Source organism: Typopeltis vanoorti, chromosome 3 (genome assembly GCF_054136105.1).
Source record: "Typopeltis vanoorti isolate ZY-2024b chromosome 3, IOZ_Tvanoo_1.0, whole genome shotgun sequence".
Classification (NCBI taxonomy): Eukaryota; Metazoa; Arthropoda; class Arachnida; order Uropygi; family Thelyphonidae; genus Typopeltis; species Typopeltis vanoorti.
Window position 1 is genome coordinate 109,026,162 of NC_143551.1, and position 15,016 is coordinate 109,041,177.

At 34.4% G+C, this 15,016-nt stretch overlaps 1 protein-coding gene across 1 annotated transcript in view; it reads right to left on the reverse strand.

The window, feature by feature from the left end:
* The window catches only part of LOC150108459 (haloacid dehalogenase-like hydrolase domain-containing 5), a 156,080-nt gene extending 141,578 nt beyond the window's left edge, over positions 1–14,502 (reverse strand). Inside the window, exons 1-2 of the mRNA XM_090390471.1 lie at positions 14,452–14,502; positions 14,053–14,313 (exon numbers count right to left, since the gene is read on the reverse strand). Coding sequence (XP_090246597.1) covers positions 14,053–14,313; positions 14,452–14,502 — 312 coding nt within the window. The remainder of the gene's footprint in view (positions 1–14,052; positions 14,314–14,451) is intronic.
* Between the last annotated feature and the right edge of the window lie 514 nt (positions 14,503–15,016).

Here is a 15,016-nt window from a genome sequence, read left to right on the forward strand (position 1 = left end):
CAACATAAAAATGTGCACAAATTCACATGGAGAGAAGAGGCTAGGAATAAGAAAAGTCTCATTGACTATGTTATTGTTGATAGTGATGTTTTCTCCCTGGTGCAGGACACCAGAGTGTACAGAGGATTTGAAATTGGAAGTGATCACTATTTAGTCTTGAGCAGGATAAAATTGAATTTCATATTGAAAAGAATAACATGTAAGAAAGTTTTAAAGCGAATAAAAGTTGAGCAGCTCTCAGATGTGAGCTGTAGACTAAAATACACAAAGATTATTGAATAAAAAATGAAAGAGTTTTAGAACAGGAATCATACCTTGGAGATTCAGTGGCAAAATCTGAAGAAAACATTGATTGATTCTGCCAGAGAGGAATGTGGTGAGGTTGTCTGTAAGGATAAAAAAAAATCAGAACTCCATGGTGGACACAGGAAGTTAAAGAGGCAGTGAAGGAAAAGAAGAAAGCATACCAAAAGTTCCTGTCAAATAAGTCAGCCTTTGCTCATAGAGAATATAGAGACAAATGCAAGAATGCTAAACACTGTGTAAAACTAGCTAAATAAAAGTCATGGGAGGACTTTGGCAAGAATATAGAAAATAAATATCAAGAAGGTGGCAAAATATTCTGGAGGTTGTTGAAGAAGCTTAAGAATGGAGGAAAGAGTGCTATAAAAGGAATTAGAGATGATAAAGGTGACATGAAAACGGGAGAAAAAGATATCCTTGAAGTATGGAGTAATTACTTTGAAAAACTGCTAAATGAAACAAGCAGTGATGACAGCACAGTGGTAAAAAACACTGACCAGGCATGCAGTCAGGAATACATATCCATACTTGAAGTATAAAAGGCCATCAAAGGCTTAAAATGTGGAAAGGCTGCAGGAGTAGATGATATTCGACCAGAAATGCTGAAGTATGGTGGTATAAGAGTCTTATAGTGGCTGCACTGCATAGTTCAGAAAGCCTGGACAGAGGGACAAATTCCCGATGATTGGAGTAGAGCTCTCATAGTACCCATATATAAAAAGGGAAATAAAACTGAATGTGAGAATTACAGAGGTATTTCCCTACTGAGTGTTCCTGGCAAGATCTATGCAAGTATACTTGAGAAACGGTTGAGAAGAATTGTGGAAGAAAAGCTTGGTGAAGAACAAGCTGGATTCAGGCCAAATAGAGGCTGTCGGGATCAGATCTTCACTTTACGACAAATAGTCGAGAAAGCATGGGAATATAACAAAGATCTGTATTTAAGTTTTGTCGATCTAGAAAAGGCATATGATAAGGTGCCAAGAGAGAAGCTATTCAATATGCTGCAGTTATATGGTGTCAATGGGGCATTATATCAAGCAATACTTAGTTTTTATTCGAGTTGTAAGTCAGCAGTTAGAATTGAAGGACGTACAGGAAGATGGTTTAATGTTAAATCTGGTGTGAGACAAGGATGTACATTATCCCCCCTGTTATTCATCATCTATATGGATCATCATTATGAAGGAATGTGGTATTAAACATGATATCAAAATTGGAGATGTTAATGTCAGCTCTTTGCTTTATGCGGATGATGTTATACTTCTAAATAAATCTGCTAGAAGTCTGCAAGATTCTCTGACTAAATTGAATAGCTGTTGTAATAGATATGGTATGAAGGTCAGCAATAAAAAGACAAAGACAATGAAAATATTCAGAATCATTAAAAATGTCAACTGTGTTGTGAATGGAGAACATGTGGAACAAGTAAAACATTTCAGCTACTTAGGCATGATTTTTACTGAAGATGGTAAATTAAATATAGAAATAGACAACAGAATCAACAAAGCTGGTATGGTGGGAAGTCAATTGAATAAATTCATATGGAATAAGAAAGAAATTAGTCGGAACACTAAATTAGCTGTATACAAGACGGTGTTCAAACCAGCTTTAACTTATGGATCTGAGAGCTGGTCAGAAGTAAAACACTTGACCAAAGACTAGAGACACAGATACGAGAGTTCTGAGAAAGATTAGAGGCGTGAACAGATGTCATCAATATCATATTAAAAATGAGGATATTAGGAAAAAACTTGACATTGTCAGCATCCAGGAATGCGTTAGCAGAGCTAATCTCAGGTGGTATGGTCACTTAAATAGAATGGGAGAGGAAAGATTAGCAAAACAAGTGTTCTCTGCCAGGTTAGCAGGAAAACGACCCAGAGGAAGACCAAGATATAGGTGGATTGATACGGTACAAAGTGCCTTAGACGATAGAAATATAAGATCTGATAATGTTGGAGTCTTGACAAGTAACAGACTGATTTGGAGGAAAATTGTAGATAGGAAGTTAGTAATGATGTAATTTTTACATGTAGTACTGTCATATCCTGTACACCCCTTGAGGGTACATGGCAGGAATTTGATGATGATGATGATGATATCTTCGTTTCTGTTGTGATCAAATAGGGTATACTTTGCAGTTTTTCTCATAAACTTCATTTCTGTTGTTGTTAATCTTTGTTTGTCTTACTGTTTTATTGTCCAGATTTCGCTTCCATACATTAAGACCGGTAAGGCTAATGTATTGTATACTTTTAGCCTGGTTTGTTTTTGAACTAGGTTTGGTTTAAATATAGAGTTAATTACACCTGTTATTTTTAAATATTTTGCAATTTTTACGTTTATATCTTTTTCATTTTCATATGTGATCATACATCCTAGATAGCTAAATGAATTCACCTGTTCTAAGATCTTGTTATCTATTACTATTGTAGTTCTTGCTGGATCTTGTCCTTTAAAGGCCATAATTTTTGATTTTTCTGTTGATATTATCATACCATAATCTTTGGATATCTCATTCAGATTTAAAATAGCTTTCTGTAAGTTATCTTCAGAATTTGTAATTATTATTTGGTCGTCTGCAAAGTGGAGAGTGTTTAAGTTAACTGTAGGTGAAAGTTTAATTCCTTGGTGTAAATTTTTACTCTATTTTATTATTATTTCATTTAAGTAGATATTAAAAAGAGTTGCTGAGAGGGGACATCCCTGTCGGACCCCTTGGTTTATCTCTCTCTTGTATATGATAGCTCGTGATTTAATCTTATTTGTATTTGATTATTTTCATATATACTTGTGATAGCTTTTAGGATATTATTTGGTATTTGTCTTTCTCTTAATATGTTAAATAATATGTTTCTTTTAATTTTGTCAAATGCTTTTTCAAAGTCAATAAATGCAATATGTGTTTCCAAATTGGGGTGCTTAAGGGTCAAAGCTGTATAACTGAGAGGAGACCTCCACATAGCCTTTAAAGGAATGCGGAGAACCGACCAAGGCTTCTGACCTAATGACCAATCCTCACCTTCTCATGGTGCACCCTGTTGGGTATCTACTTGGATACTGAACAGACGAGGATGGGTGGCAATTTGGGATTTAGCCGATCAAATTGTATTCTTATTGGTTAAACCAAAATATAGAATGATGGTACAACATGACAAAATTTCATGCTGGCTGAGGCGTCGCCCGGTTAAACAAGGCCCCCGTTGTTTTCGCCAGGGAACCAGGTTGAACAGCGAAAAGTCAGCTACTGGAACAAATCTGAAAACAAACCCCAACTCAACATCATCAGAGTTAAAGATCGGTACTATCAACGTAAGAAGCCTGAATGGCAAAGAAATGGAGCTAGCTGAGGAATTAGATAAGTACCAGATCGACATAATAGGGGGTGACTGAAACAAAAAAGACCAAAAATGGTGAGATCTTTCTGAGCAATAAATACAAAATGTTATATTCAGGCAATGACAATCAAGGAAAAGAAAGAGTAGCCATAGTATTCAACACAAAATACGACGCTAATCTTCTTGAATGGCAGTCAGTCTCAAGTAGAGTAATGTGGGCAAATATGAGAATGGGGAAATGGACAATGAGACTTATTTGTGCCTATGGTCCCACAGAAGGTTCTACTAAGGTAGAAGTGGAGGAATTTTTTGAGGCTTTAGAAAAAGCAACTGACACAATGAAAAAGGAAAAGTTGGTCCTTGTTGGGGATCTAAATAGCAGAGTAGGAAATGATTGTGAGACATACAAAAATATTTTGGGAAAATTTGGAGAAAAGAGCAAAGCTAATAATAATGGCAAATATCTGTTGGATTTCTGCTCAGGACATGGACTGGTTATTACTAACACCATGTTCCAACATAAAAATGTGCACAAATTCACATGGAGAGAAGAGGCTAGGAATAAGAAAAGTCTCATTGACTATGTTATTGTTGATAGTGATGTTTTCTCCCTGGTGCAGGACACCAGAGTGTACAGAGGATTTGAAATTGGAAGTGATCACTATTTAGTCTTGAGCAGGATAAAATTGAATTTCATATTGAAAAGAATAACATGTAAGAAAGTTTTAAAGCGAATAAAAGTTGAGCAGCTCTCAGATGTGAGCTGTAGACTAAAATACACAAAGATCATTGAATAAAAAATGAAAGAGTTTTAGAACAGGAATCATACCTTGGAGATTCAGTGGCAAAATCTGAAGAAAACATTGATTGATTCTGCCAGAGAGGAATGTGGTGAGGTTGTCTGTAAGGATAAAAAAAATCAGAACTCCATGGTGGACACAGGAAGTTAAAGAGGCAGTGAAGGAAAAGAAGAAAGCATACCAAAAGTTCCTGTCAAATAAGTCAGCCTTTGCTCATAGAGAATATAGAGACAAATGCAAGAATGCTAAACACTGTGTAAAACTAGCTAAATAAAAGTCATGGGAGGACTTTGGCAAGAATATAGAAAATAAATATCAAGAAGGTGGCAAAATATTCTGGAGGTTGTTGAAGAAGCTTAAGAATGGAGGAAAGAGTGCTATAAAAGGAATTAGAGATGATAAAGGTGACATGAAAACGGGAGAAAAAGATATCCTTGAAGTATGGAGTAATTACTTTGAAAAACTGCTAAATGAAACAAGCAGTGATGACAGCACAGTGGTAAAAAACACTGACCAGGCATGCAGTCAGGAATACATATCCATACTTGAAGTATAAAAAGCCATCAAAGGCTTAAAATGTGGAAAGGCTGCAGGAGTAGATGATATTCGACCAGAAATGCTGAAGTATGGTGGTATAAGAGTCTTATAGTGGCTGCACTGCATAGTTCAGAAAGCCTGGACAGAGGGACAAATTCCCGATGATTGGAGTAGAGCTCTCATAGTACCCATATATAAAAAGGGAAATAAAACTGAATGTGAGAATTACAGAGGTATTTCCCTACTGAGTGTTCCTGGCAAGATCTATGCAAGTATACTTGAGAAACGGTTGAGAAGAATTGTGGAAGAAATGCTTGGTGAAGAACAAGCTGGATTCAGGCCAAATAGAGGCTGTCGGGATCAGATCTTCACTTTACGACAAATAGTCGAGAAAGCATGGGAATATAACAAAGATCTGTATTTAAGTTTTGTCGATCTAGAAAAGGCATATGATAAGGTGCCAAGAGAGAAGCTATTCAATATGCTGCAGTTATATGGTGTCAATGGGGCATTATATCAAGCAATACTTAGTTTTTATTCGAGTTGTAAGTCAGCAGTTAGAATTGAAGGACGTACAGGAAGATGGTTTAATGTTAAATCTGGTGTGAGACAAGGATGTACATTATCCCCCCTGTTATTCATCATCTATATGGATCATCATTATGAAGGAATGTGGTATTAAACATGATATCAAAATTGGAGATGTTAATGTCAGCTCTTTGCTTTATGCGGATGATGTTATACTTCTAAATAAATCTGCTAGAAGTCTGCAAGATTCTCTGACTAAATTGAATAGTTGTTGTAATAGATATGGTATGAAGGTCAGCAATAAAAAGACAAAGACAATGAAAATACGCAGAATCATTGAAAATGTCAACTGTGTTGTGAATGGAGAACCGGTGGAACAAGTAAAACATTTCAGCTATTTAGGTACGATTTTTACTGAAGATGGTAAACTACATATAGAAATAGACAACAGAATCAGCAAAGCTGGTATGGTGGGAATTCAATTGAATAAATTCATATGGAATAAGAGAGAAATTAGTCGGAACACTAAATTAGCTGTATACAAGACAGTGTTCAAACCAGTTTTAACTTATGGATCTGAGAGCTGGATCAGAAGTAAAACACTTGACCAAAGACTAGAGACCACAGATATGAGAGTCCTGAGAAAGATTATAGGCGTGAACAGATGGCATCAATGGCAGTATCATATTAAAAACGAGGATATTAGGAAAGAACTTGACATTGTCAGCATTCAGGAATGCGTTAGCAGAGCTAATCTCAGGTTGTATGGTCACTTAAACAGAATGGGTGAAGAAAGATTAGCAAAACAAGTGTTCTCTGCCAGGTTGGCAGCAAAACGACCCAGAGGAAGACCAAGATATAGGTGGATTGATACGGTACAAAGTGCTTTAGACGATAGAAATATAAGATCTGATAATGTTGGAGTGTTGACAAGTAACAGACTGATTTGGAGGAAAATTGTAAATAGGAAGTTAGTAATGATATAATTTTTTCATGTAGTACTATCATATCCTGTACACCCCTTGTGGGTACATGGCAGGAATTTGTGATGATGATGTTTCCAAATTATATTCTCTTCTTTTCTCTACTATTAATTTTAGGCAAAAGGCTGGGTCTATACATGATCGCCCTTTTCTAAATCCATTCTGTACCTCTGGAATAAAGTTTTCGGAATATTTCATTAGTTTGTTATTTAAGATTTTGCTATATATTTTGTAACAGGAATTTAGTATACCGATACCTCTATAGTTTTTAGGGTCATCGGTATTACCTTTCTTAAAGATAGGAATCACAATTCTTTTTTCCATTCTATTGGGGGGGGGGGGGGGGGAATACCAGTTGAGTAAATTTTATTTAAAAATAATAACAGTCTTTTTTTGAATCTTGTTTCTGCGTATTTATATAGTTCTGAACCTAGCTTATCTTCTCTAGATGATTTTCCGTTTCAGGCTGATTTCTAATTCTTCTTCAGTTATTTCCTTTTCATTTTCGTTAATTGTTTTCCAGTTGTCTTTTTTAAAATATTTGTCTGTCCACAGTTCTGTGTAGTAATTTAGAAATTCTTCTAATTTTAATTCAGTGTTTAATTTTATGTTTTCTTTGGTATCTGCATTTAGGTGTTTCAAAATCTTATATACATTGGGTCTTATTTTATATAAATCATGTTCTAAATTAGAAACAAATTTATTCCATGATTCTCTATGTCTTTTTCTGATTTCTCTTTTAGCTATGGCACTTATTCTTTTATATTCTATTTCATCTTCTAATCTTTTACTGCTTAACCATTTGCGATAGGCTTCTTTTTTCTTTTTATTTATTTGATTGTATCATCCCAGATCTTCAGTTTATTTCTTTTATTGAATTTTTTGGTTTTTCCTAAGCTTTCATTTGCTACTGCATTTAGTATCGTTTTTATATTAAGCCATTCTATTTCTATTTCTTCATTTTGTTTTATTTTTATTTTATTTTATCATTTTCATTTTATCTAGATATTGGTTAATTCTTTGTTCATATAGCCATTGTATATTTGCATCATTCAATAGTCTAGTTTTATAAGCAAATGTTTCAATTTTTCTTTCTGTTCTTGTTACTTGTATCCATTTTTAGGTGGTAATCTTAATTTTATTTTAACAAGGAAGTGGTCACTGCTTATTTCATATCCTCTGTGAACTCTAACATCTAGTGAAAATTTTGATGTCTTTTCATTTAATATGAAGTAATCTAATATTGATTTCCATCCTCTTGCTGCCCAAGTATATTTATGTATGTCTTTATGTTTATAGAGGGAATTCATTATTTTTAGGTTATTATAAACTACAAAGTCAATCAATTTTTTACCATTTTTCTGTTTAGAGTGTGTTCTCCATGTATTCCTATATTATTATTAATTTTCGTGTTTCCAATTCTTGCATTTAAGTCTCCTGCTAAAATTACGTAGTCATTTTTATTTATTTTATTATATGTTTTGTAGCTGATTATAAAAATCAATATTATCCTGTTCTCTTCCTTCTTCTGGGGCATATAAACCAATTACTGTTAAATAGCCTCTATCTATTTTTATTCTAGCTTCTATTATTCTTTCATTCCATAATTTATAATGTTTTATCTGTTTTGAAAGGGAGTTATGAATCCAAATCATGACTCCTGCTTGTGCCTTTGGTCTCTGTCGACTCCATTGTATATCACATTAAAATTTTCAGTTCTCATAGTTCCTTTTAATTTCTTTTTTGTTTCAGTGATTACTGCTATTTTAAAATTTCTTTCATTTAGTAACTGGTCTAATTCTATTTCTTTATATGCTATTCCTCTTACATTTTATACTATAATTTATAGTATAAACAAGTGGAAAAACTTGCAACAACTATCTCTAATCCAGAGTATTTTAATATAAGGTGTGACACCTTTTGACTATTCGTATATGAAAATATGACTTCTGCATTACTTCAACCCTAGCATCACCTCTGGGGTCTGGCTCCCACTGATGAGATTTCAATAATAGTCAAAACTGGTCTGGGTAGTGACCCTTCCCATAATACATAGCATTATGCATGTCTGTAAGGATACTTTGCATTATGGGATACTAAGGCAAGTGATGTGAAGTCATTAGCTTCTGTATACAAGTTTCCCTGGTACTAAAAATACTTTCAGGGACAAACTTTGTTTGCTTACACTTAGATAAAAGATTAAACCAAGTATATAATTTCTTGGTATCTTTAATTTATAACTGCATTCATTTCAACTGTCAATCCTGAGGCAAGCAGCAACAATATCATTAAGTTGTAAAACTAAAGGATAGGGATTCCATTTGTAAGCAGAAAGTAAAAGCAATTTTTATCACCTTAGTTGCAAAGCAAATTATACTACACAAGAAATTATATTCTTGTTTTAATTCCAAACCTAAATGTAAGCAAACATAGTTTGTAAGTAAAGTATCTTCATAAAAGGCTATTTATAGAGAGGCTACTAATTTTGCATCAACTGATTTAACCTCAGCATACATTGATTTAGCTTTGATACCTTCCTGAAGCTAGCTCCTGAAAAAAAAACAAAAAAACTTTCTATCTATCTGGTGAGTTACCTTAACTAAGTCTCAAGAGGAACCTTTATATGGGCAATTTTAATTGTTAGGCGAGTTGGCTGATCTCATGGAGATAGTAGGGTTATTTCCTCCCAGAAACTTGGGTTTTTCATTCCACATACAGGCAAATTGTCCATCAGAACACTCGCCATTTACAGATACTGTTGTTGGTGGGCAGTAGATTGTTGATGGTAGTTGTGTGTGTGTGTGGTGGAAGAATTAAGTAGTATGGGAGACAGTCATATGTGTGTAGGAGAGCAGAGTAGTGTCCTACCATGATGAGTTCTTGGACTAATTGGAGGTGTCATGTAATTTTTTTTAAGTTCAATCAATCAAGCTTTATTATTCATATATAACATATATATATATGTACACATACAGAGTTAGCTTTGCATTAGGAACACCTGCCTAGGAACAGATTCCACAAGGTGTCAAACATCCTCCAAGTGTAATTTCACTCACATCAGCTGCAGCAGCTCTGTCAGTTCACACTCATTCCATGGAGGAGGATCAGCATTTCTCACACCCTGTTCTAGTATATCCCACATATGTTCAATTGGTTACAGTCAGGGGAGTTTGAGGACCAAGGCACTGTGGCAAATTCATTGTCATGTTCCTCAAACCACTAGGCAGTTGCTCGAGCTTGATAACAAAGAGCATTGTCCTGTTGAAAGATGGCACTGTGGTTGGGCTAGACCTCCTGCAAATATGGATGGAGATGATCAGCTAACAGGTCCCTGTAGCATTCAGTGTTTGGGATGATAACCAATGGAATTAGGGTGTGCCAAGAAAAAGCTCCCCCAGACCATAACATCATCTCCACCAGTCTGGTGAATTCCAACTGTGCAACCAGGGGATAGGGCTTCATGCTGTTTATGCCAAATGTGAACACTGCCACCAGCATGGTGCAGCAGGAAATGGGACTCATCACTCTAGACAATCTTCTTCCATCTATCAAGGGTCTATTGCAGATGTTCCTTGGCTCATGTGAGACTTTGTTTGTGATGCATGGCTGTCATCATGGGCATCCTTGTTGGTCTCCAGCTGTGGAATCCCAGGTGAAGCGGGGTTCGACACGTTGTGCATGTGGAAATGGGTTAAACTGTCCTGCTGTTGTACTGGTGGGTGAGCTGTGTGTGAGTGTTGCACATCATTGCTGAGATACCAGTTGTGAAACCTGACGCTCACTTCCAGGATCAACCACATGTGACTGACCCAATGTGAGTTGGACCCTTAAGTTGGATGTTAATTCATGGATAATCCAGTCATGGTGCACCCTTGATACAGTAGTACAGAAGCAACCAACAAGTGTGGCTGTTCACATCTTTTGAAGCCAATGTCTGGCTTTTATGAAAATGTTTTGGGTATAATTCGAGTAAAATTAATGCTAGATACCCTTTGGTTATCTAGCATGACTATTAGTATTTATTTTATTTATATAATAAAATATAGAATACTAAGGGCTCACTTTAGTGAATACAGAAGCAGTGAACTGGAGGTACCTGATGTGGGACCATGCCTTACTTCATTACATCTGTTATATTATCTGTAGACTGGTCCCTAACCTTTATTCTTTCTTTCTTTCTTTTATTCTTATTCCTGAGCTAGTGAGCTACAAAATTTTTCAATTTAACAATTCCATAACTGAGTCATAGACAATTGTTTGTTGGTGGATGTTTGGATAATTAAGAGTACCTCTTGAATACACCTGATGGATGATTTTCTATGCTCTATGTCAGAGGTCAGCAACCTTTTCCAACTCGCAGGCCACAATCAACTTTTATTTTTAATAATTGGACTGCAAGTCTTATAGTCTGAAGGTACAAGTCCTGGCAAATAAACTAATATCTTGAAATAACGTCTTCTTTTCTGAGCATATTTGTTCAATTTCACATAATAAACATCGTTTAATAAATTCTGAATCTATATAAGGCCTTCCTTCTATTGCAACGAGTTCCACTATGACATAACTAGCACAAACAACCAATTCATTATGAATACTTTGCTCCTTAAATATGTTTTGCTAAGTAGTCAAAGAAGCTTGTAATTTATTAATTTACTTTTTTCTAAGTTCACAGTTCAAATTCTTATATTGGCTTTCATGTTAATTCTCGTAATAACGTCTGGTATTATATTCTTTCTTAACAGCAACACTTTTATGACAAATAAGACAAAGGTGCTTACTCCCATTTTCAATAAAGAAGTATTTGCTGAGGTAATGAAGTAATTCATCATTAAACCTTCTTCCTTCATCTGCAATTTTACGTTTTCTTGAACCCATTTTTGAAATTATTTTTTAACAAATATATATCCTCTGAAAATATAGTTGATGTTATTGAATTAAAGTAAAAGATGGACCAGGGAACACAACTGCAAAAGTGCATCAAAATCTCGGTTGTCGTCAGATGAAGTCGCCTTGTTATCCCCACCCAATGATGACTCACAAGGTTGACTCGCGCCAAGTTGCATGGCAATATCATAAAGTATAGGTATAAAATTATTTTTAATTTATTATTGATATTATAAAATGTATTATTTAAATAATTCAACATATGGGCCACATGCCATGTAAGTATGGTCAACCTTTTATGGGCTGCCAAAAAAGGCACGTTTGGGCCGCCAGTTGCTGACCCCTGCTCTATGTGATGCCACAAACCTGAAATGGCATGTATAAAACTGTTTGAGGAACGTAAATTTATAGTAACACTGTCAACCACTCTTGGTAAGTTTTTCATAGGCTTATTAAAATATAGATGTATGAAAATGATTGATATAATTAGAAAAACATCAGGAATTATACTACTTCACCAATTAAGTATATTTAGAGCAATAATTCAGACATGAACCACTGTGATAAAGTAAGTATAGGTCATTAGTAGCATAAATCAGGCATCACTATTTGTAAGCAGCATGAACTGCATATATAGAAGCACTTTTGCAATGACTTTCTATACTGGAGTCTACCAATGAAAACCTATCTAATAACTCCACCTCATAAATCATAAGCTTAAAACTTTTTGGTTTGTTTTAATGGAAGTTTCATGCATAGCAGGTTGTACAACCAACAGTAACCTAAATTAATACAAGATTGAGAAAGAAAAATATTATTAACTGGACTTCCATAGAATCAAAAAGCAGACGATTCATCCAAATATCACAATGCCTGCAATATATTAATAAAGTCATTCATCATTTTGAGTTGATTGAGCTGTTTCGCATTTAACTCATCTATTTTTTAGGAAGTGATGCTTTCTTCTGCTTGAATAAAAATGTAAAAAAATTCATTTAAACATTTAAAAAATCATGTCAGCCTAAGAAAAATGACACTTTTCTTTTTAAATTAATTTAAAAAAATAAATCAGACTTCCCCTAAATAAGAATAAGTTTTTAAAATAAATCCTGATACGCGTGGATAGGCTTATGTGTTCATCAGACATTTTTGTAATAGATTTCACGGTTTGATATGAACACAGATGATTAAGAAAATAACTATTTATTAACTTAAAAGCTAATATTTCGCTGGCATTATATCCAGCATCTTCAGAGCACACAACACAAAGTTTGTTACAAATGCAAAACAACCATAATCCGGTGTAGTGGGGCTAGTATAAGTAATTGCAGCGTGCAACACAAGACTAAAGTCCTAATATGGCGCCATCTAGGTTAAAAAAAAAAAAATTCAAAGTTTTGAAATAGTAGTCCAAATGATAGTCTTAGAAAGTTTGAAAAAATGAAATAAAATAAAAGTAATAAATATTAATTTGGTCTCAAGATGACTGTCTCCCAAATCTTCGGTAGATTTATACAGCCATACTTGTTAAGGTTTGGAGTATGTTTTAAGGCTTCTGTTGATTCCAGGAACAACCTCTCTGACTTGTAGAAGCGTCTGTGCATTACTCTTGTTTCTTTCCAATTGATCATGTGTGCAGGGGTATCCAAAGCATGGTCTGCCAGACCCAACTTGCCATAAAAGTGTCGGATATATTTTTTGTGTTCGCTGAGGCGGATGTCCACAGTTCTTTCTGTCTGTCCGTAGTAGGCTTGATGGCAAGAACTGGGCACTTCATAGACTCCTGGATGCGATAAAGGAGTGCATTTGTCCTTAGGTGAATGGATGAGAGTTGCTAATTTTACATAAGGTTTAAATACTGTGCGTAGTTCTTAAAACATACTCCAAACCTTAACAAATATGGCTGTATAAATCTACAAAGATTTGGGAGACAGTCATCTTAAGACTAAATTAATATTCATTACTCTTATTTTATTTCATTTTTTCAAACTTTCTAAGACTATCATTTGGACTACTATTTCAAAACTTTGAATTTTTTTTATTTTTATTTTTATTTATTTATTTTTTTTAAACCTAGATGGCGCCATATTAGGACTTTAGTCTTGTGTTGCACGCTGCAATTACTATTACTAGCCCCCACTGTTACACCGGATTGTGGTTGTTTTGCATTTGTAACAAATCTGTGTTGTGTGCTCTGAAGATGCTGGATATAATACCAGCGAAATATTAGCTTTTAAGTTAATAAATAGTTATTTTCTTAATCATCTGTGTTCATATCAAACCGTGAAATCTATTACAAAAAAAAAATAAATCCTTATCTCTAAGTACATAAATCTAACCTGGGCATGAAAGTGCTAAGAAAAAAAAACAGAAAAGTAGCTTAACAATATTCATTCCTTCATTCATATTAGTGTTGCTGGTTTTTAATAAACAATATGGAGCAGTAGATCTGCTTGTTTCAAAACATACAAATTTTAATAAAATTAATGAACTGACAGCAGTACCAAACTAACAAATCAGTCCTCTGACTGAATAGTTCAATATTTAATATTCATTTCTTTAATATATATTATCAAATATTTAATATATATTATCAAATAAATCACTGTATTAAAAAATAATTTAAAAAAAAGGATTTCAACTTTTTCAAAATACTTGCAAAAAAATATGCTTTACTTCTACACCAAGCCAGTTGGAAAGCTGTTGTGCCTTTTGATGCCTCATCATGTTTCCTGCATTTGTAACAAATATTGTGGGGACTCTAAACTTTCCATCAGGATCCACCAACTTCTGAAAGGCATCTACAGCATAGGGCAATACTTTTCTGCCTCTAACAATAACTCCATCTATATCGAAAAGAAGACCAAATTTTGGACCATTTTGTGTATTACAGGATGATGATTTCTTAACTGGATGCTGATGTGCATGATGAGTAACCTGCAATGAGGAAAATTTTATGAATATTTATTATGATTCTGATATCGCAATGAGACTTAGGACTAACTATGGAAGGACTACTCTAACTCACACAATGCCTATCACACCTCTCCTTAAATTTATAATTAATACTCTTACCATGCTATCTAAGCCATTCAACTTCCCATGGCAAAATTCCTTCTTCACCATTTTTCACTTAATCAACTTACAAAGATAATTCCTTGTTCTCTACTTTCCTATCCTTGGATAATGAAAAAACAAAATTATCTGCATGTAGCTTATAAAATTTCTTTACCGAGTTACTCTCTACTGGTATTATATGCATCTTTTCTGTCTATCTAACAAACTCTAGAATCTTCATTACTACACTCTTAATCTAGCATTAATAAACACTCCACAGTCCTGATTTTATCAAGCATGCTAAATATGGGTGTTGTGAAAAAGAGAGTGAGGAGCTAGTCGCAAGAGTGGAATGCACTGCCAGAATTTATGTCATGAACGACTTTCTATCAATGATGTCAAGATCCAATATGACATATGTTGCTGCCAATTTCAGGTGACATCACATCAGTTTGTGGTAATACTATCTTCCTACTCGACTGCTATCATAAGAGAGAACATCTTCCCACAACTATTAACAACAAATTTGTTTTGAATATATGATTTTGCATGTGGTAATACTATCTTCCTACTCGACTGCTAT